Raw genomic sequence first — 23,730 nt, 5'->3', positions numbered from 1 at the left:
TTCGAGACCTTGCCTATGGGATGTCCCAACCCCATAACAACGCTCAAATGGGACTTATTTGCTCACCATGACAATTTTGGGTCTTAAAGAGAGTGGATCTCGATGTTGATTGTTTTTAGGGCCCATACCCTAAACCGGACATATTTGCTGACTTTTGCAATAAGGGGTTTAAAACAAAGATAATTTAAGGGCAATGGCAATATGGGGTTCGAATAAATGATATTTGAGAGTAGAGCACGATGCTGATATTTTTTCAGGGCTTATTGTTTGGGGGACCACCCACTCCCCAAAGCTCCCCTAAATCGGGCATATTTACCAACCACGTCAATGTGGGGCTCAAATGATAGATATTGGGGGTCTACCCCTTTCCTAAAACACCCCACAAACAACAATTATTTACTGATATTTAATATGGGTCTCAAATAAAGGCGGTGCCCCAAATACAGGTTCCAAATGTGGGAACCTGTATTTGGGGCACCGCCCCTTTCCCGAAACACCCCCCAAGGAGTACAAATTTTGGTGCCAAATAGTCCCCTCATCCCATAAACTTCCCTTAAACCAATGGCAATATGGGGTTTAAATAAATGGTATTTGAGAGAAAACGATGCTGATATTTTATTCCGGGCCAAAAGTCTAAGGGACCACCTCACTCGCGAAAACACCCTAAATCAGACATCATGACAATATCGAGCCTTTTAATAATGGAGTATATCTAACACCCAAACGTTAATGCCTCTAAACTCTCCGAATGAATTCAAAGACCAGTAAAGATCATGTGGGATTCAGATAAAGGCATTTATATTGTTATGCTTCTCCGATATACATATATTATCTTCATAGCATGCTATTTCACTAAAAGCTCTTTGATTGTCTAAATTAAATAATCTAAAAGTAACCCAGCAGGGGTAAACTTCTCACACATCAATGTGTGCTTTCCGATTCAAGTTGAGCTTATCAATGATAAGGGACCTTCTCTTATAGCCGAGTCTGAACGGCGTGCCGCAGTTCGACACCTCTTTGGGGACAATTTTTTACATGACCCTGCATGGCATGGTACCATGCAAATATCGCCAGCATTAAGGAGGGTTAACCACCGCTTTAAATTTTGTCCGAAGTTCCGCCAGGATTCGAATGCAGGCGTTCAGCGTCATAGGCTACAGTAGCACGAATTCGATATCCATATTTAGGGCGAAGTGTCCCCACCCTAAAAAGATATTAGAGAGTTAAAGAAGGCGCAGCGGAGCGGTCCCTGCCCAGCTAGTCCAAATATAGATTTGATCTGAACCATATTTCGCACGATGTCGATGTCGAAGGGCTTAACGAAGTAGCTGCTAACAGTAAAATAAGGTATATTTGCGAAGTTTCAGATCAATTTCATAATTTTTAATAGCTGTAGCGCAATTACCACAGACAGATGAATGACCGTACATGTCTAGATCGTCTTAAAATTGTACGACAATCGAGAATATACATATGTATATACTTTGTAGGATCAGAAATGGATATTTCGATTTGTTACAAAGGGAATGACAAAATGAATGAAGTATGGGGTATATAAAAGACGTAGACTTTCCTGCAGTGGAAAAGCATAGCCAGAGGATTACATACACCCACCATTTGTGATGGTTTTTGCTTGGCGCCAACGAATCTGCAGACATTTATAGGGGTTGATGCTGCAAAAGTTGTTCGTTGATATTTATATTGGTAGCAGTGTCGTTCAGAAAGTGAGTCTGCGAAGGTTATGCTACCTATCAAGGTTAACTTATTGTTGCACTAGATAGATGAAATCGTCTTTAATCAAGTTTCTCTTTTTACGAAAACTTATATCAGCTGAACATCTTTGTTATTTAAATAATTTTATTGCAAGGTATGTATATCATTTTAAATTTAAAATAGGGTATCACATTTTCAATGAGGCAAAATTCAGCGTAACCAAGGAAGTAATCGGGGTGGTTTTCTACAGGAAAATGACAATACAATTAATGTGAATGAGATCCACCGTAGCTGCTATGTCCACTGTAACCACGACCGTGATCTTGTTGATCAGAATGGCCACCCTCCCAACTTCCATGGTGATGACTATGGTGCTGTTCGGGCTGATGCGCATGACCTATTTTTTTGACAACAGCATTGAAACCATTGTGTTTGTCGGCATGGTAGTCAACCACGCGAATGGTGCCATCAGCTTCTTTCAAGGAGTAGCCACCTATAAATAGAGATTGTCGGTATGAAAACAGTTTCAAAAGACTTCAAAAGTTGGAAATGTTACCTTTGACACTATCACCATCACGTTGTTCCCATTGATCCTTAATATCACCGGTCTTAGAATCCTTAACACCATATTTGAATTCGTATTTGGGATGAGAATGATAGTCATGATGCTCCGAATCGCCATGTCCTTGGCTTTCGTCATGGCCAGCCCAACCGTGATTTTCTTCATGACCCGACCAGCCGTGGCTATCATCGTTCTGTCCCGAAGAAATGAGGATATCGTCACCATGTCCGGACCAACCATGACTTACGACTTTATCTGACCAACCGTGGCTATCGTCGTCATGTTCTGGTAAATCATGGCCAGACCAGCCATGACTTGTGCCCTTACCATCATGTCCAGACAAATCATGACCAGCTTCACCATGGCCAGACCAACCATGACTGACGGAACTTCCAGACCAACCATGACTATCACTATCATGCCCAGACCATCCATGATGACCATCGGTTTTATGTTTAGTCACTACAGTATAACTGGTAGCGCTACCATGATGCAAATGTCCAGCAGCAGCTAAGCCGGAAAAGGCTAAAAGAGTTCCTATGGTTATGAACTTCATGATAGTTGCTCCTAGGCTAATACTTCTTTCTGCTTTGGGAAAGAAGTTGTATTGAATTGAAATGAACTCGATGAACTGATACCATTTTTGTGCCATTAGCCAGCTTTTTATACTAAAGCAAACTATTTCAATTCGTTGGTAATTAATGAAAATATTCTCCTGTTCATTGTTTTTTACCATACTAGAAGTGTAACATTCCTTTCATATTTAAGGTTTTTGGGTGTTAAACGTATAAACGTTCACATTGGCTCGTATGTATGTTTTGTGGATGTGGCGCTAGTCTGTGTTAACATACTAAAAGTGTAACATTCCTTTCATATTTTAGGTTTTTGGGTGTTAAACGTATAAACCTTCATATTGGGTCGTATGTATGAATGTGGCGCTAGCCTGTGTTATCTTGGCTAATGGGACTGCGTCATCAATTGCAAGAATCATTTGTTCGTTGTGCATGCGCATACAATTCATTTCGGTTGAATTCAATGCATTTATTTTGGGTGGAAAGATTCAATAAATGCTTGTCTTAATTAATTCAACCATAATCAACAATTTTTTTTTTGATGTTGTGTTTAAAAACATCGCAAACAATTGGCATAATTATGATTACCGGATTTTAAAAATAGTAAAACAAGTACAACAACAACAAGAAAGACATGAGTACTAAAATTTAATTTGCGACTTAAGAGTTTTGTTTTCGTAGATATCAAAAGCTGGAAGTATTTTCTACTTATATCATACTTTGCAGTAACAAATCAGTGTAGATTTAGTATCCTTTTATTAATAATTTCTGCATACATGAAGAACATTAATTTTAATTTTTATTATGCGAGGGCTGCTATATAAATTTCTGAACTATTCATAAAATGCAAAGTTATTATCTATAACGGTTTTATTATACCCTTCACTAAAGGTTGGGGGTATACTAATTTCGTCATTCTGTTTGCAACACCTGGTAATATGGGTCTAAGACACCATCTTATATAAAAATCAATTTGTGTTTGTTTGTAGGTTTGTTTGTAGGTTTGTTTGTATGTTTGTGGGTTCCTTATAGACTCAGAAACAGCTGAACCGATTTTCTTGAAATTTTCGGGCGGACCCTCCCCTTACCACCAATCTGATATCAATATTCTGGAAAAAGTTTATGTGAGGCCACCCCACCCCCACAACACCACCCAAAAAGTAAGTATTTTCTGACTATTGCAATATGAGGCTCAAATAAGAGGGATTTTAAAGTGGAACACGAATCCGATATATATTTTCAAGGCCAACTCATTGAGTGGCCGACCATCCCACAAAACACCCCACAAGCCGGTCATGTTTGCCGACTATGGAAATATGGGGCTCAAATTAAAGGTATGTGGTAATAGACCACGTATCTGATTTCAACTGTCTAGCGGACGTCCCACCACCATAACAACCCCCAAATGGGCCATATTTGCTCACCAAGACAATTTGAGTCTTATAGAGAGTGAAACTAAATAAAAACTAAAAGCTATGAATTAGGGCCAATACCCAAAACCGGACGTATTTGCTGACTTTTGCAATAAGGAGTTTAAATGAGATTAGAAAACGAATTTGATATCCAATTTTGAGGGCAATGGCAATATGGGGTCCAAATAAATGATATATGGATATATGAGAATAGAGCACGTTGCTGATATATTTTCCGGGCTTAGTGTTTGGCGGACCACCCCAATCCCCAAAACACCCCTAAATCGGGCATATTTACCGACCCTGTCAATGTGGAGATTAAATGGAAGGTATTGAGGGGTAGAGCATACCCCTTCCGGGACGAGTTTTCTGGGGGTCTAACCCTTTCCCAAAATACCCCACAAACAGCAATTTTTTACTGACCATCGCAATATGAGGCTCAAATAAAGGTATTTGGGAGTAGAATACGAATTTCATAACCAAATGTAAGACCATGAATTTAGGGCATCACCCTTTTCCCAAAACACCCCAAAGTGTAACAATTTTTCGACCATACCAATATGTGGCTCAAATGAAAGGTATTTCAGATTAGAAAACGAATTTGATAACCTATTTTGGGGCCATGTGTTTGGGGGACGCCTCATCGTGTAAACTCCCCTAAGCCAATGGCAATGTAGGGTTTAAATAAATGGTATTTGAAAGAAGTGTCTGGGGGATTACCTCACCCCCCAAAACACCCAGATATCATGAGAATATCGAGCTGAAATAAAGAATTTAAGGAATGGAGTACACCTTACATCTTAAGTTAAATTCGTAGACCAATAAAGAACATATGGGATTCAGATAAAGGCACTTATATTGTTAAACTGTAAGTCGAGCGATATACTATTTGCGTAGCATGGTATTTCACTAAAAGCTCTTTGTCGAAATTAAAAATTCCAAGGAAAATTTTGTTCCATATAAAGTAAAAGAAGGCGCAGTGAAGCGGGCCTGGGTCAGCGAGTTATTGAATTGCCCAAAAAGTAATTACGGGTTTTTTAAAAGAAAGTAAATGCATTTTTAATAAAACTTAGAATTAACTTTAATCAAATATACTTTTTTTACACTTTTTTTTCTAAAGCAAGCTAAAAGTAACAGCTGATAACTGACAGAAGAAAGAATGCAATTACAGAGTCACAAGCTGTGAAAAAATTTGTCAACGCCGACTATATGAAAAATCCGCAATTACTTTTTGGGCAACCATTAATTATAACCTCCACCATAGGATGGGAAGTATATCAATTTCGTCATTCTGTTTGTAACAATTCGAAATATTCGTCAGAGACCCCATAAAGAATATATATTCTTGATCGTCGCGACATTTTATGTCGATCTAGCCATGTCCGTCCGTCTGTCGAAAGCACGCTAACTTCCGAAGGAATAAAGCTAGCCGCTTGATATAGCTGCCATATAAACCGATCTTGGGTCTTGACTTCTTGAGCCTCTAGAGTGCGCAATTCTTATCCGATTGGAATGAGTTTTGCACGACGTGTTTTGTTATGATATCCAACAACTATGCCAAGTATGGTTCAAATCGGTAAATAACCTGATAGAGCTGCCATATAAACAGATCTGGAGACTTGACTTCTAGAGCTTCTAGAGGGCGCAGTTATTATCCGATTTGGGTGAAAGACGGACGGATTTTATTCCTATTTCAACAACTGTGTCAAATAAGGTTCAAATCGGTTCATAACCTGATATAGCTGCCATATAAACCGATCTTGGGTTTTGATTTCTTGAGCCTCTAGAGTGCGCAATTCTTATCCGATTGGGATAAAATTTTGCACGACGTGTTTTGTTATGATGTTCTATAACTGTGCCAAGTATGGTTTAAATAGGTCGATAACCTGATATAGCAGTCATATAAACCGATCTAGGGTCTTGACATCTTGAGCCTCTAGAGGGCGTAACTCTTATCCGATTGGAATGAAATTGCGCACGAAGTATTTTGCTATGATATCCAACAACTGTGGCAAGTATGGTTCAAATCGGACAATAACCTGATAAAGCTGTCATATAAACAGTTCTTGGGACCTGACTTCTTGAGCTTCTAGAGGGCGCAATTCCTATCCGATTTGGCTGAAATTTTGCATGACCTATTTTATTCTTACTTTCAACAACAGTGTCAAATAAGGTTCAAATCGGTTCATAACCTGAAATAGCTGCCGTATAAACCGATCTGGGATCTTGACTTCTTGAGCCTCTGGAGGTCGCAATTATTATCCGGTTTGCCTGAAATTTTGTGCGACGGATCATCTCATCACCATCGACATACGTGTTTATTATGGTCTGAATCGGTCTATAGCCCGATACAGCTCCCATGTAAATCGATCTCTCTATTTTACTTTTTGAGCCCCCAAAGGGCGTAATTCTTATTCGAATTGGCTGACATTTTTTACAGGTCTCCAACGTATAATATAATTGTGGTCCAAACCGGACCATATCTTGATATCGCTCTAATAGCAGAGCAAATCTTTTCTTATATCCTTTTTTTGCCTAAGAAGAGATGCCGGGAAAAGAACTCGACAAATGCGATCCATGGTGGAGGGTATATAAGTTTCGGCCCGGCCGAACTTAGCACGCTTTTACTAGTTATACCCTCCACCATGGGATGGGCGGTATACTAAATTAGTCATTCTGTTTGTAACTACTCGAAATATTCGTCTGAGACCCCATAAAGTATATATATTCTTGATCGTCGCGACATTTTATGTCGATCTAGCCATGTCCGTCTGTCCGTCCGTCCGTTCGTTTGTCTATCGAAAGCACGCTTACTTCCAAAGGAGTTAAGCTAGCCGCTTGAAATTTTGCACATATAATTCTTATTAGTGTAGGTCAGTTGGTATTGTCAATGGGCCATATCGGTCCACGTTCTGATATAGCTGCCATATAAACCGATCTTAGGTCTTGACTTCTTGAGCCTCTAGAGTGCGCAATTCTTATCCGATTGGAATGAAATTTTGCACGACGTGTTTTGTTATGATGTCCAACAACTGTGCTAAGTATGGTTTAAATCGGTTCATAACCTGATATAGGTGCCATAAAAACCGTTCTTGGGTCTTGACTTCTTGAGCCTCTAGAGTGCGCAATTCTTATCCGATTGGAATGAAATTTTGCACGACGTGTTCTGTTATGATATCCAACAACTATGCCTAGTATGGTTCAAATCGGTTCATAACCTGATATAGCTGTAATATAAACAGATCCGGGGTCTTGACCTCTTGAGCTTCCAAAGACGTATTTTATTCTTACTCTCAACAACTGTGTCAAATAAGGTTCAAATCGATTCATAACCTGATATAGCTGCCATATAAACCGATCTGGGATCTTGACTTCCTGAGCTTCTAGAGGTCGCAATTATTATCCGATTTGCCTGAAATTTTGTACGACGGATCCTCTCATGACCATCAACATACGTGTTTATTATGGTCTGAATCGGTCTATAGCCCGATACAGCTCCCATATAAAACGAATAGAGAGATCGTTTTATATTCTTGAGCCCCCAAAGGGCGCAATTTTTATTCGAATTGGCTGTCTCCAACATATAATATAATTGTAATATATATAATATAATTGTGGTCCAAACCGGACCATTTCTTGATATCGCTCTAATAGCAGAGCAAATCTTTTCCTATATCCTTTTTTGCCTAAGAAGAGATGCCGGGAAAACAACTCGACAAATGCGATCCATGGTAGAGGGTATATAAGATTCGGCCCGGCCGAACTTAGCATGCTTTTACTTGTTTTTCTTTCACTTTGATTTCTTGGATACTAAACGACAACTGAATTCAGTGGTGTTTCTCTGCTTTGCTTAGACAAAGCAGAAGACAAAACTTAACAAGTAAAATCTTGCTAAGTTCGGCTGGTCCGAATCTTGGGATTCTGCTAAACATTTATGCAAAATAAATTTAGTTGAAGGCATAATTTTAGTCTACATACTTGTACCAAGCTTCCGTCAAACCAGAAAAATTAAAGCTTATTGTAACCTAACAAAGATAACCGAGAGACCGGTTTACATGGGAGCTATACCAGGCCGATTTGGACCTTACTTGGCACAGTTGTTGGAAGTCGTAATCGATCACTATGTGCAAAATTTTAGATGAATCGGACAAAAATTCCGTTATATATTGGGTTGCCCAAAAAGTAATTGCGGATTTTTCATATAGTCGGCGTTGACAAATTTTTTCACAGCTTGTGACTCTGTAATTGCATTCTTTCTTCTGTCAGTTATCAGCTGTTACTTTTAGCTTGCTTTAGAAAAAGAGTGTAAAAAGTATATTTGATTAAAGTTAATTCTAAGTTTTATTAAAAATGCATTTTCTTTCTTTTAAAAAATCCGCCATTACTTTTTGGGCGATTCGGACCGTACTTAGCAAAGTTGTTGGAAGTCTTAACATAATACCACATTCTCAATTTCAGCCAAATCGGCCAAAAATTGCGTCTTGTAAGGGCTCAAAAAAATTAAATCAGGAGATCGGTTTATATGGGAGCTATATCATGTTATAAACCGATGTAGACCGTACTTGTCGCAATTGTTGGAAGTTATAGCAGAACACTACGTGCAAAATTTCAGCCAAAACAGACAAAAATTTCGGCTTGTAAGTGCTCAAGAAGTCAAATCGGGAGATCGTTTTATATGGGAGCTACACTGATGCACAAAATAAAGTGCGGTTGTGTACCCTTCTTCGTTCATCCTCTATATTTCTGTATCTACGTGTATTATTTACAGTGCTTTAATTTTCCGGTTGTTTGCTGCAGTGCCTCAGTTATTTTCATTAAAATTTTAAGTTTTTTATCTCGTTCGTTCAGGTTTCTGATGTAAAAGTATTGTAGTGCAAAAAAAATCTTCGCGACATAATAAAGTGCGTTTTTTTTTTAATCTTGAAATTTATAATAAATATACTAGCTGAACCGCTCCCGCTCCGGTGCGCCTTATTTTACTTTATATGGAACAAAATTATCCTTTGAATAATTATTTTCGATAATTAAAGAGCTTTTAATGAAATACTATGCTACGAAAACAATATATGTATATCGCAAAAGCATAATAACATAAATGCCATTATCTGAATCCTATATGATCTTTACTGGTCTATGAATTCGCTCACAGGGTTTAGGGGTTTAGGGTCATTAATGTTTGGATGTCAGATATACTCCATTACTAAAAGTCTTTATTTCAGATCGATATTGTCATGATGTCCGATTTAGGAGTGTTTTCGGGGGTGAGGTGGTCCCTTAGACTATTGGCCCAGAAAAAAGTATCAGCATCGTGCTCTACTCTCAAATACCTTTTTTTTGAACCCCATATTGCTGTTGGCCTCAAAATTTAATATCAAATTCGTTTTCTAATCTCAAATATCTTTCATTTAAACCCCTTATTGCAACAGTCAGCAAATATGTCCGGTTTTGTTGGTTGTTTTTGGAAGAGGTCTGTTTGATTTAAGTAATTTTTGAAAATTAGGGTAAGGAGGAGGGTGCACCCCCCTTCATATATCAAAATATGTAGTACTCTATTGTCACCACGGGATCATTATGCACCATCTGTGAAAATTTCAAGAAAATCGGTTTATCCGTTTTTGAGTCTATAAGGAACACACAACCAAACAAAAATTGATTTTTATACCCACCACCGAAGGATGGGGGTATATTCATTTTGTCATTCCGTTAACAATACATCGAAATATCCTTTTCCGACCCTATAAAGTACATATATTCTCGATCAGCGTTAAAATCAAGGACGATCTAGCCATGTCCGTCTGTCTGTTGAAATCACGCTACAATCTTTAAACAAAGGAGATATTGAGCTAAAACTTTGCACAGATTTTTTTTTTGTTCATAAGCAGGTTCGAAATGAGCTATATCGGACTATATCTTGACATAGCCCCCATATAGACCGATCCGGTGATTTAGGGTCTTAGACCCATAAAAGCCACATTTATGATCCGATTTTGCTGAAATTAGGGACAGTGAGTTGCGCTAGGTCCTTCAATATCATTCATCAATTTGGCCCAGATCGGTACAGATTTGAATATAGCTGCCATATAGACCGATCGTCCGATTTAGGGTCTTAGGCCCTTAAAAGCCACATTTATTATCCAATTTTGCTGACATTTAGGACAGTGAGTTGTGTTAGGCCCTTCGACATCCTCCGTCAATTTGGCCCAGATCGGTCCAGATTTGGATATAGCTGCCATATAGACCGATCTTTCGATTTCAGGTTTTAGGCCCATAAAAGGCGCATTTATTGTCCGATTTTGCCAAAATTTGGAACAGTGAGTTGTGTGAGGCCCTTCGAAATCTTTCTGTAATTTGGCCTAGATCGGTCCAGATTTGAATATAGCTTTGATATAGATCATTCACTCGATTTGAGGTTTTGGGCCCATAAAAGGCGCATTTAATAGTCCGATGTCGCCGAAATTTAGGACAATGAGTTGCGTTAGATTCTTAGACAACTTTCTGCAGTTTGTCTCAGATCGGCTCAGATTTGAATATAGCTGCCATATAGACCGATCTCTCGATTTAAAGTTTTGGGACCATAAAAAGCGCATTTATTGTCCGATGTCGCCGAAATTTGGAACTGTGAGTTGTGTTAGGCCCTTCGACATTCTTCTTTATTTTTTCTCAGATCGGTCCAGATTTGGATATATCTGCCATATAGACGGTATCTCGATTTAAAGTCTTGTCCCCATAAAAGGCTCACTTAAAATCCGATTTCACTGAAATTTGACACAGTGACCTATGTTAGGCTTTTTGACATCCGTGTCGACAATGGTTCAGATCGGGCTTTTTTAAATATAGCCACTAAAAAGATCAATATTTTGTTATGCACAATTGAACAATGACTTGTACTTAGTAGTATTTGTTCCAAATCGGAACATATTTCGATATAGATGCTATGGGGCATAAGATATGAATTTTTCACCGGATTTTGACGAAAGATGGTGAACATAATACCCGAGGTGGTGGGTATCCAAAGTTCGGTCCGACCGAACTTAACGCCTTTTTACTTGTTATATATAAGACTAGCTGACCCGGGCCCGCTTCGCTGCGCCTTCTTTTACTTTATATGGAACAAAAGTTGCCTTGGAATATTTATTTTCGACAATTAAAGAGCTTTTAGTGAAATACCATGCTACGAAAATAGTATATCGCTTGAATATTTTAACAATATAAGTGCCTTTGTCCGAACTCCGTATGATCTTTATTGGTCTACGAATTTAAGTTTGGATGAAAGGTGTACTTCATTCTTAAAATACATTATTTCAGACCGCTACTCTCATGAAATCTGATTTAGGGGTGTTGTCGGGAGTGAGGTGGTCCCCCAGGCACTTGGCTCTGAAAAAATATCAGCATCGTGCTTTTCTTTCAAAAACCATTTATTTAAACCCCCTATTGCCATTGGTTTAGGGGAGTTAACACGATGAGGCGTCCCCCAAACACATGGCCCAAAATAGGTTATAAAATTCGTTTTCTAATCTTAAATATTACATATTTGCATGGTCGACAAATTTTTACCCTTTGCGGGGTGTTTTGGAGAAGGGGTGATTCCCTAAATACATGGTCCTACATTTGGATATCAAATTCGTATTCTACTCCCAAATACCTTTATTTGAGCCCCATATTGCGATGGTCACTAAAAAATTGCTGTTTGTTGGGTATTTTGGGAAAGGGGTTGACCTCCAGAAAATTGGTCCCGAAAGTGGGCATCAATTGTTGCTCTACCCCCCAATACCTTTCATTTAAGCTCCACATTGACATGTTCGGTAAATATGCCCGATTTAGGGGTGTTTTGGGAATTGGGGTGGTCCCCCAAACACTAAGCCCGGAAAATATATCAGCAGCGTGTTCTATTCTCATATAACTATATATCAATTATTTGAACCCCATATTGCCATTGGCCTCATAATTGGATATCAAATTCATTTTCAAATCTCATTTAAACTCCTTATTTCAAAAGTCAGCAAATATGTCCGGTTTGGGTTATTGGCCCTAAAAACTATAAATATATTTAGTTCCACTCTCTTTACGACCAAAATTGTCTTTGTGAGCAAATACGTCCTATTTGGGGGTTGTTATTGTGGTGGGACGTCTCATAGACAGTTGCGGCCACTCAGTGAGTTGGCCTTGAAAATATATATCGGATTTGTGTTTCACTCTAAAAACCCTCTTATTTAAGCCTCATATTGCAAAAATAAGGCAAGTACTTACTATTTGGGTGGTGTTGTGGGGGTTGGGTGGCTCCATAGAAACTTTTCCCATATATTGATATCAGATTCGTGCTTTACTCCCAAAGACCTTTCATTTGAGCCCCATATAGCTATGGTCGTAAATTCGTCCCCTTTGGGGGATGTTTTTGGTGAGAGGCGGCCCCCCAAACACTTGGATCCATATTTGGATATCAGATTCGAATTCTACATCATGGTCAGTAAATAATTCCAGTTTGGGGATGTTTTGGGGAAGGGGTGGAAACGTGGTCCCACATTTAGATATCAGATTCGTATTCTACTGGCAAATACCTTTCATTTGAGTCCCATATTGCCATGGTCGGTAAATATGTCCGACTTAGGGGTGTTTTGGGGGTTGAGGTGGTCCCCGTAGCACTTTGTTCGACAAATGGATATCAGATACGTTTTCTTATCCTAAATACTTTTCATTTGAGTCCCATAATGTCGTGATTGGTCTAAATATATGTTTGGTAGGTTTTAGGGTGGGGCATCCGCCCTAGGTACCCCATCCGAAATTTGGATACCAAATTTTTATACCCTCCACCATAAGATGGGGGGTATACTAATTTCGTCATTCTGTTTGTAACTACTCGAAATATTCGTCTGAGACCCCATAAACTATATATATTCTTGATCGTCGTGAAATTTTGTGTCGATCTAGCCATGTCCGTCCGTCTGTTCGTCCGTCCGTCCGTCTGTCCGTCCGTCCGTCCGTCCGTCCGTCCGTCTGTCTGTCGAAAGCACGCTATCTTCCGAAGGAGTAAAGCTAGCCGCTTGAAATTTTGCACAAATACTTCTTATTAGTGTAGGTCGGTTGGTATTGTAAATGGGCCATATCGGGACATGTTTTGATATAGCTGCCATATAAACCGATCTTGGGTCTTGACTTCTTGAGCCTCTAGAGTGCGCAATTCTTATCCGATTGGAATGAAATTTTGCACGACGTGTTTTCTTATGACATCCAACAACTGTGCCAAGTATGGTTGAAATCGGTTCATAACCTGATATAGCTGCCATATAAACCGATCTTGGGTCTTGACTTCTTGAGCCTCTAGAGTGCGCAATTCTTATCCGATTGAAATGAAATTTTGCACGACGTGTTTTGTTATTATATTCAATAACTGTGCCAAGTATAGTTCAAATCGGTTCATAACCTGATATAGCTGCCATATAAATCGATCTTGGGTCTTGATTTATTGAGCCTCTAGAGGGCGCAATTCTTATCCGATTTGGCTGAAATTTTGCATGACGTATTTTATTTTTACTTTCAACAACTGTGTCAAATAAGGTTCAAATCGGTTCATAACCTGATATAGCTGCCATATAAACCGATCTGGGATCTTGACTTCTTGACCTTTAGAAGTCGCAATTATTATCCGATATGCCTGAAATTTTGTACGACGGATCCTCTCATGACCATCAACAAACGTGTTTATTATGGTCTGAATCGGTCTATAGCCCGATACAGATCCCATATAAATCGTTCTCTCTACTTTATTTCGTGAGCCCCAATGGGCGCAATTCTTATACGAATTGGCTGAAATTTTACACAGGTCTCCAACATATAATTTAATTGTGGTCCGAACCGGACCATATCTTGATATCGTTTTAATAGCAGAGTAACTCTTTTCTTATATCCTTTTCTGCCTAAGAAGAGATGCCGGGAAAAGAACTCGACAAATGCGATCCATGGTGGAGGGTATATAAGATTCGGCCCGGCCGAACTTAGCACGTTTTTACTTGTTATTTTTAGGATACTAAATGAGATCACACAACATTTCGCTTAAATCGCACTGCCCATCTCCGAGATCTGGCATTTCTGAAAATTAGGGTAAGGGGGAGGGTCCGCCCCCCTTCAGATATCAAAAAATGTAGTACCCTATTTTCACCACGGGGTAATTATCTCTGAAAATTTCAAGAAAATCGGTTTAGCCGTTTCTGAGTCTATAAGTAACACACAAACATACAAACAAACAAACCTACAAACAAACACAAATTGATTTTTAAACCCACCACCGAAGGGGTATATTCATTTTGTCATTCCGTTTGCAACACATCGAAATATCCATTTCTGACCGTATAAAGTATTTATATTCCTGATCAGCGTAAAAATCTAAGACGATCTAGACATGTCCGTCCGTCTGTCCGTCTGTCTGTTGAAATCACGCTACAGTCTTTAAAAAAAGAGATATTGAGCTGAAATTTTGCATGTCCGTCCGTCTGTCCGTCTGTCTGTTGAAATCACGCTACAGTCTTTAAAAAAAATAGATATTGAGCTGAAATTTTGCATGCATTCTTTTTTTGTCCTTAAGCAGGTTAAGTTCGAAGATGGGCTATATCGGACTTTATCTTGATGTAGCTGCCATACAGACCGATCCTCCGATTTAGGGTCTTAGCCCCATAAAAGCCACATTTATTATCCGATTTCGCTGAAATTTGGGACAGTGAGTTGTCTTAGGCCCTTCGACTTCCTTCATTAAATTGGTCCAGATCGGTTCAGATTTGCATATAACTGCCATATAGACCGATCCTCCGGTTTAGGGTCTTAGGCCCACAAAAGCAACATTTATTATCAGATTTTGATGAAATTCGGGACAGCGAATTGTGTAAGGCCCATCGACATCCTTCGTTAAGTTGGCTCAGATCGGTCCAGATTTGGATATAGCTGCCATATAGATCGATCCTCCGATTTATGGTGTAAGACCCATAAAAGCCACATTCATTATCCGATTTTGCTGAAATTTGGGACAGTGAGTTGTGTTAGGCCCTTTGACATATTTCTTTAATTTTGCCTAGATCGGTTCAGATTTGAATATAGCTGCCATATAGACCGATTTCTTGATTTATGGTTTTGGGCCCATAAAATGCCCATTCATTGGCCGATGTCGCCGAAATTTGGGACAGTGAGTTAAGTTAAGCCCCTTGACATACTTCTGCAATATGGCACAGATCGGTTGAGATTTGGATATAGCTGCCATATAGACCGATCTCTCGGTTTAAAGTTTTGGGTCCATAAAAGAGGTATTTATTGTCCGATTTCGCCGAAATTTGGGACAGTGCTTTGTGTTAGGCTCTTCGACATGTTTATGCAACTTGGCCCAAATCGGTCAAGATTAGGATATAGCTGCCATGTAGACCGATATCTCTATTTAAAGTCTTGGCCCCATAAAAGGCGCATTTATGATCCGATTTCACTGAAATTTTACACAGTGACTTATGTTCGGCTTTTCGACATCCGTGTTGTATATAGTTCAGATCGGTATGAGATATATGAGCATAAGGTATGAAATTTTCACCGAGTTTTGATGAAAGGTGGTATATACCCGAGGTGGTGGGTATCCAAAGTTCGGCCCGGCCGAACTTAACGCCTTTTTACTTGTTATTTATAAGATTTCATTCCCCACTTACTAAAAAATTGGGCATTAAACTTGCTCTTACTGCGTAGTGAACTTCATACTGACATGTCCCGAAAATTAATGGTTGTTGTTGTTGACACATTTTCATGTGGAGGTGGCGATCCTCGTCAATCTCGTTCCGGCCCAAAGGACCAATGGCCGGGAAAACAGAGTGGCCATTGGTTATTTTAAGGCGCCAATAACCCGCCTTGTCATATAGAGCATCATAGGCACTCAGTATTTGTGCAACAGCTGACGCCGCTCGATACTGTTGATTATCCGCGACTGCCGCTGCACTTACTCCGTATGGAGCATTCTACTATCTGCTACCTGTAGACGCACCCGGTAGCTCGCAACTAAGCTCCTCCTGACAGCAATGAATACCACACAGATCGGACACCATGTTCCAGCCTGAGTGGTGCTCACAGCTATCCCGTGCCAGAAAAAAATTTAAGTATTGGTAATAAGCTTCGGTAAAAATTTGCTACAAACATTTCTTTCCTCACAAAATTGTTTTTGTATGTCACAGATTACAATTTAGGATGTAATTTACTCTTCGGGGAGTATTTTTATACCCTCCACCATAGGATGGGGGTATACTAATTTCGTCATTCTGTTTGTAACTACTCGAAATATTCGTCTGAGACCCCATAACATTTTATGTCGATCTAGCCATGTTCGTCCGTCCGTCTGTCTGTCGAAAGCACTCTAACTTTCGAAGGAGTAAAGCTATCCGCTTGAAATTTCCACAAATACTTCTTATTAGTGTAGGTCGGTTGGGATTGTAAATGGGCTATATCGGTTCATGTTTTGATGTCATATAAACCGATCTTGGATCTTGACTTCTTGAGCCTCTAGAGGTCGCAATTCTTATCTGATTTGGCTGAAATTTGGCATGACGTGTTTCGGTATGACTTCCAACAACTGTGCTAAGTATGGTGAAAATGGGGTTATAACATGATATAGCTGTCATGTAAACCGATCTGCGTATTGACTTCTTGAGACTCTAGAGAGCGCAATTATTATCCAATTTGACTGAAATTTTAAACAACGGCTTCTCCCATAATCTCCAACATACGTGTCAAATGCGGTACGAATCGATCTATAGCCTGATACAGCTCCCATATAAACCGACTCCCTATTTTACTTCTTGAGTTTCTAGAGGGCGCAATTCCTATCCGATATGGCCGAAATTTTGCATGACATGTTTTGTTATGACTTCCAACAACTGTACTAAGTATGGTTCAAATCGGCCCATAACCTTTTATAGCTGTCGTATAAACCGATTTGGGATCTTGACTTCTTGAGCCTCTAGAGGGCGCAATTATTATCCGATTTGGCTGAAAGTTTATACAACGGTTCCTCTCATTCCTTCAACATACGTGATAAATATGGTCTGAAGCGGTCTATAGCCTGAAACAGCACAACAGAGAAACCGGGAAAGGAACTCGACAAATTTGATCCATGGTGGAGGGTATATAAGATTCGCTTTTACTTGTTTCGATTTGAACCTTATTTGACACAGTTGTTGAAAGCAAGAATAAAATAGGTCATGCAAAATTTCAGCCAAATCGGATAGAAATTGCGGCCCTCCAGAAGCTCAAGAAATCAAGTCCCCAGATCTGTTTATATGACAGCTATATCAGGTTATGAACCGATTTGAACCATACTCGGCACAGTTGTTGGAGCTCATAGCAAAATACTTCGTACAAAAATCCTTCAAATCGGATAAGAATTGCGCCCTCTAGAGACTCAATCGGTTTATATGACAGCTATATCAGGTCAATGGACCGATTTGAGCCATACTTGGCACAGTTGTTGGATATCATAACAAAACACGTCGTGCAAAATTTCATTCAATCGGGTAAGAATTGCGCACTGTAGTGGCTCAAGAAGTCAAGACCCAAGATCGGTTTATATGACAGCTATATCAGGTTATGGACCGAATTGAACCATACTTGGCACAGTTGTTGGATATCATAACAAAACACGTCGTGTCAAATATCATTCCAATCGGATAAGAATTGCGCACTCTAGAGGCTCAAGAAGTCAAGACCCAAGATCGGTTTATATGGCAGCTATATCAAAACGTGGACCGATTTAAACCATACTTAGCACAGTTGTTGGGTATCATAACAATACCAACCGACCTACTCTAATAAGAAGTATTTGTGTAAAATTTCTAGTGGCTAGCTAGTAGTTAGAGTAGCTACAAACAGACTGACGAATTTTTATACCCTCCTATGGTGGATGGTATAAAAATCTATTTGTGTTTGTTTGTCAGTTTGTTTGTTTGTTTGTGTGTTCCTAAAAGACTCAGAAACGGCTGAACCGATTTTCTTGAAATTTTCACAGATGGTGCATAATGATCCCGTGGTGAAAATAGGGTACTAAATTTTTTGATATCTGAAGGAGGGCGGACCCTCCCCCTTACCCAAGTTTTCAGAAACACCAGATCTCGGAGATGGGTGGTGCGATTTAAGCGAAATTTATTTTGTGTGCTCTCATATAGTACCCTAAAAAAAAAATTTGGGATCCAAATTTCGTATGGGGTACCTAGGGGGGCCGCTCCACCCTGAAACCTACAAAACACAATACTTAGACCAATCACGCCAATATGGGACTCAAGTCAAAGGTAATTAAGATTAGAAAACTTATCTGATATCCAATTGTCGGACCAACTGTTAAGGGGACCACCTCAACCCCCAAAACTCCCCTAAATCGGACATATTTACCGACCATGGCAATATGGGACTCAAATGAAAGGTATTTGCGAGTACAATACGAATCTTATATCCAAATGTGGGACCACGTTTCTGGGGGTGCACCCCTTCCCCAAAACACCCCCAAACAAGAATTATTTACTGACCATGAGTATATGGGGCTTAAATAAAAGGTATTTTAGTGTAGAATACGAATCTGATATCAAAATATGAGACCAAATGTTTGGGGGTCCGTCTCTCACCAAAAATATCACCCAAAGGAGACAAATTTACAACCATAGCAACATGGGGCTCAAATGAAAGGTCTTTGGGAGTAAAGCACAAACTGAATATCACTAGTCGAGAAAAGTGTCTATGGGGCCACCCCACCCCCACAACACTACCACGTATCTGATATCAACATTAGGGACCTATTGTCTAGGGGACGTCCCACCATCATAACAACCCCCAATAGGACGTATTTGCTCACCAAGACAATTTGGGTCTTAAAGAGAGTGGAACTAAATATTTATAGTTTTTAGGGTCAATACCCCAAACCGAATATATTTGCTGACTTTTGCAATAAGGAGTTTAAACGAAATTAGAAAACGAATTTAATATCTAATTTTAAGGCCAATGGCAATATGGGGTTCAAATAAATGGTATATAGATATATGAGAATAGAGAACGTTGCTGATATATTTTCCGGTAGAGCAAGAATTGATACCCCCTTTCGGGATCAAATTTTTAGGGGTCTACCCTTTCCCAAAATACCCCATAAACAGCAATTTTTTACTGACCATCGCAATATGGGGCTCAAATAAAGGTATTTGGGAGTAGAATACGAATTTGATATCCAAATGTGGGACCATGAATTTAGGGCATCACCCCTTTCCCAAAACACCCCCAAAGGGTAAAAATTTTTCGACCATGGGAATATGTGGCTCAAATGAAAGGTATTCGAGATTAGAAAAGGAATTTGATAACCTATTTTGTGGCCATGTACTTGGGGGACGCCTCATTGTGTAAACTCCCCTAAGCCAATGGCTATGTGGGGTTTAAATAAATGGTTTTTGAAAGAAGAGCACAATACTGAATTTGACCGTTCAATTTAAATTCTACAGTGGCTCAAAGCGAAAGTATTGTTAACCTTGTATCGTTCGGTTGTGTTGTTGGGTCTTAATAATTAAAACTCAGACTTGGTAACACCTATCACGGAATTGCTCAACCACAATGAGAACAACTTTCTTCATTGTATTCATTACTTACACCGAGAAACAGAGATGAATACCCCAACAATGCCATCCCAATCTTCGAATCCAGCCGATTTTGCACGGCCCCTCGACCGTAATGAAAGCATGAGCATGGATTCCAAGGCAGTCAAGAGGAACCGTGATACCATTTTACACCGCATATTGGTTGGTAACATTACAAAGACACCAAGGCTCTCTGACTCTCCACTTCGCTGGATGCAGATATTGGATGACCGTTTTGAGAAGCTAAGCGTTAGAATCGAAGATCGTATGAAATCATTGTTAAAAGAATCTGAAAATCGAATCTTTAATGAACTGGACAAACGATTATGCGATGCAGTAATTATTGCTACATAGATGTCTCCGTATGACAAAAATGTCCTTTCGAAAGGACTATCTGAATTTCGGAAGAGGAACAATACACCCTTATCTCTCAACATGATTGGATTTGACTCAACTTGTCAGTTCAATATAAATGAAAACATTTCGAATTCAAACTATAGAATCATACAAGATGCCCTCTCCCTAAAAATAAAGAAACTTTTACACTCAGCTTATTCTTTCAAAGGGCTAGTGTGTGTGAAGCTTGCTCCCAGCGACGTTCCGGTATGCATCGAAAATTCTGATGCTTTAAATGGGTTTCGTCATACTAACCAAACATAAAATCCTACTACTAACATCATCTCATAAACTATAACTAATCTCATGTCATTTATGTTATCCTACATTTAGTTATTTTGCCATGCGTTTCTTACAGTTTTATTATATTGGGTTGCCCAAAAAGTAATTGCAGATTTTTTAAAAGAAAGTAAATGCATTTTTAATAAAACTTAGAATGAACTTTTATCAAATATACTTTTTTTACACTTTTTTTCTAAAGCAAGCTAAAAGTAACTGCTGATAACTGACGGAAGAAAGAATGCAATTACAGAGTCACAAGCTGTGAAAAAATTTGTCAACGCCGACTATATGAAAAATCCGCAATTACTTTTTGGGCAACCCAATAGTATCTTATCATTCACCAAAATAAATTTTTCCTCATTCATAACATTTATCATCTTCCGAGTTGCTGAGGATTTAATTAAATATTTTTACTTCTGCTACAATTAATACTAGAGATGCAACGGCGAATTTGATCAGGATACCTTCTAGGCAACATAAGGGATTAAATATATGCCATATTAATGCCCAAAGCCTGAATAATATGCTTGACGAATTCAAGATGATTTTTGAGAACTCTGATATTGATATAGTGTGTGTATCGGAGACGTGGCTGAATCAATCAACACCTAATGCGTTTGTTGATCTTTCGTTTGGGGGCAGCACCGCTCTATATGTGAGGAACTACCTGAATACTCAGTAATGTATAAAGTGTAACCCAGGTGGCCCAATTGAGTATGTTTTTGTTGAGGTGTCTGTTGCCGATAACAAGCTCCTAGTGGGGTGCGTTTATAGACCGAACAACCGTACGGATACGCGAGATTTTTTCTCTGTCCTTGAACCCCTCTCTCTCTCTCTTGCTTATTCAGACATTGTGGTTGCTGGGGACTTCAACTCTAACGTTTTACAGGACACGAGCTTGACGTTTGAAATGTCTTCCTTAGGGCTTTTGCTGTCAATTCAACAATTCCCACGTATTTTTCCGCATCCTCCAGCACGCTTCGCGGTGTGTACTTTGTTAGTAACACTTCTAAAGTCCTCCTATACGACCAACTGTCAGTCTCATGTTTTTCGAACCATGACTTGATATTTTTATATTATGAATTAGAGCTCACCAGGACTAGGAAAACTTATTCATATAGAGATTTTGTCAGTCTCGACCATGATTTTTTGCTTTCGAGTGCTGTGCTCATCGACTGGGATCTGATATTTCATATAGAAACTATTGATGAACAAACTGACTTTCTACAGAGGAATATCCGTGACCTACAGGGACTTACGGTTTCACTCAAGACTAGAGAAGTGTCCTCCAGATCAAAACCTCGGTTCTCCCGGGATATTCGTTCGGCTATTCACGAGAGGAATATGTCGCATCGTAGGTGGAGACGTTTCAGGACGCCTGAGTTACATGATGCCTTTCGCTCAGCAAGAGACCACGTCAATAGGTTGATTAAGATAGCGAAGAAAGACTACTATTACAGACGCTTTAATTCTGCAATAGGCTCCAAGAGAACGTGGAAGGTTATTCGAGACATAGGAATTGGGAAAGATACTAATACAATAGATGTTCAACAAACTTGGACATCAATGGGCTTAATGATGCCTTTGTTAATGTCCCACAGATCCCAGTAGATCCCAATTTCTATGGCTTCAATATCTCCCCCTCTCTCGATTACGACTGTGGTTTTGGCTTCAGCTGTATTGGCCCCACCGATGTCCTTGAGTGTGTTGCGACTATAAAGTCTAACGCTGTCGGACCTGATGGCATTGATCCTAGATTTGTAAGACTCTTGCTCCCCCTTATTATCCCTCATGTAACCTATGTATTCAATAGGATTTTGACAACGAGTTACTTTCCATTAGCGTGGAAACATGCCAAGGTCATCCCACTGCCTAAGAATTCCAAGGAATATAGATCAATTGCTATTCTTTTTATACCCTCCACCATAAGATGGGGGGTATACTAATTTCGTCATTCTGTTTGTAACTACTCGAAATATTCGTCTGAGACCCCATAAAGTATATATATTCTTGATCGTCGTGACATTTTATGTCGATCTAGCCATGTCCGTCCGTCCGTCCGTCTGTCTGTCGAAAGCACGCTAACTTCCGAAGGAGTAAAGCTAGCCGGTTGAAATTTTGCACAAATACTTCTTATTAGTGTAGGTCGGTTGGTATTGTAAATGGGCCATATCGGTCCATGTTTTGATATAGCTGCCATATAAACCTATCTTGGGTCTTGACTTCTTGAGCCTCTAGAGTGCGCAATTCTTATCCGATTGGAATGAAATTCTGCACGACGTGTTTTGTTTTGATATCCAAAAACTGTGCCAAGTATGGTTCAAATCGGTTCATAACCTGATATAGCTGCCATATAAACCGATCTTGGGTCTTGACATCTTGAGCCTCTAGCGTGCGCAATTCTTATCCGATTGGAATGAAATTTTGCACGACGTGTTTTGTTATTATACCCAACAACTGTGCCAAGTATGGTTCAAATCGGTTCATAACCTGATATAGCTGCCATATAAACCGATCTTGGGTCTTGACTTCTTGAGCCTCTAGAGTGCGCAATTCTTATCCGATTGAAATGAAATTTTGCACGACGTGTTTTGTTACGATATCCAACAACTGTGCCAAGTATGGTTGAAATCGGTGCATAACCTGATATAGCTGCCATATAAACCGATCTTGGGTCTTGACTTCTTGAGCCTCTAGAGGGCGCAATTCTTATCCGAATGGAATGGAATTTCGCACGACGTGTTTTGTTATGATACCGAATAACTGTGCCAAGTATGGTTTAAATCGGTCTATAACCTGATATAGCTGCCATATAAACCGATCTTGGGTCTTGACTTCTTGAGCCTCTAGAGGGCACAATTCTTATCCAATGTGAATGAATTTTTGCACGAAGTATTTCGTTATGATATCCAACAACTGTGCCAAGTATGGTTGAAATCGGTCCATAACCTGATATAGCTGTCATATAAACAGTTCTGGGCATTTGACTTCTTGAGCTTCTAGATGGCGCAATTCCTATCCGATTTGGCTGAAATTTTGCATGACGTATTATACCCTCCACCATAAGATGGGGGGTATACTAATTTCGTCATTCTGATTGTAACTACTCGAAATATTCGTCTGAGACCCCATAAAGTATATATATTCTTGATCGTCGTGAAATTTTATGTCGATCT

The 23,730-nt window shown here is 39.4% G+C and overlaps 1 protein-coding gene across 1 annotated transcript; it reads right to left on the bottom strand.

Moving 5' to 3' along the window:
- Nucleotides 1-1,979: 1,979 nt before the first annotated feature.
- LOC106095246 (adult-specific cuticular protein ACP-22-like) lies at nt 1,980-2,831 on the bottom strand. The gene is made up of 2 exons (XM_059366242.1): nt 2,270-2,831; nt 1,980-2,206 (listed from the first exon to the last, which is right to left on the bottom strand). The coding sequence occupies exons 1-2, from the start codon at nt 2,829-2,831 to the stop codon at nt 1,980-1,982; spliced, it is 789 nt and encodes a 262-aa protein (XP_059222225.1).
- Nucleotides 2,832-23,730: the final 20,899 nt, after the last annotated feature.

Source organism: Stomoxys calcitrans, chromosome 1, assembly GCF_963082655.1.
Source record: "Stomoxys calcitrans chromosome 1, idStoCalc2.1, whole genome shotgun sequence".
Taxonomy (NCBI): domain Eukaryota; kingdom Metazoa; phylum Arthropoda; class Insecta; order Diptera; family Muscidae; genus Stomoxys; species Stomoxys calcitrans.
The sequence above is the reverse complement of the archived record's forward strand: the minus strand, read 5'-3'. Positions and strand labels throughout refer to the sequence as shown.

Bases quoted from the DNA above. Each gene is read 5' to 3' on its own strand.
- LOC106095246 (XM_059366242.1), bottom strand. From the start codon at position 2,831: ATGAAGTTCATAACCATAGGAACTCTTTTAGCCTTTTCCGGCTTAGCT. The intron at 2,207-2,269 runs GTAACATTTCCA...CTCTATTTATAG, and splicing joins TGATGGTGATAGTGTCAAAG to GTGGCTACTCCTTGAAAGAA.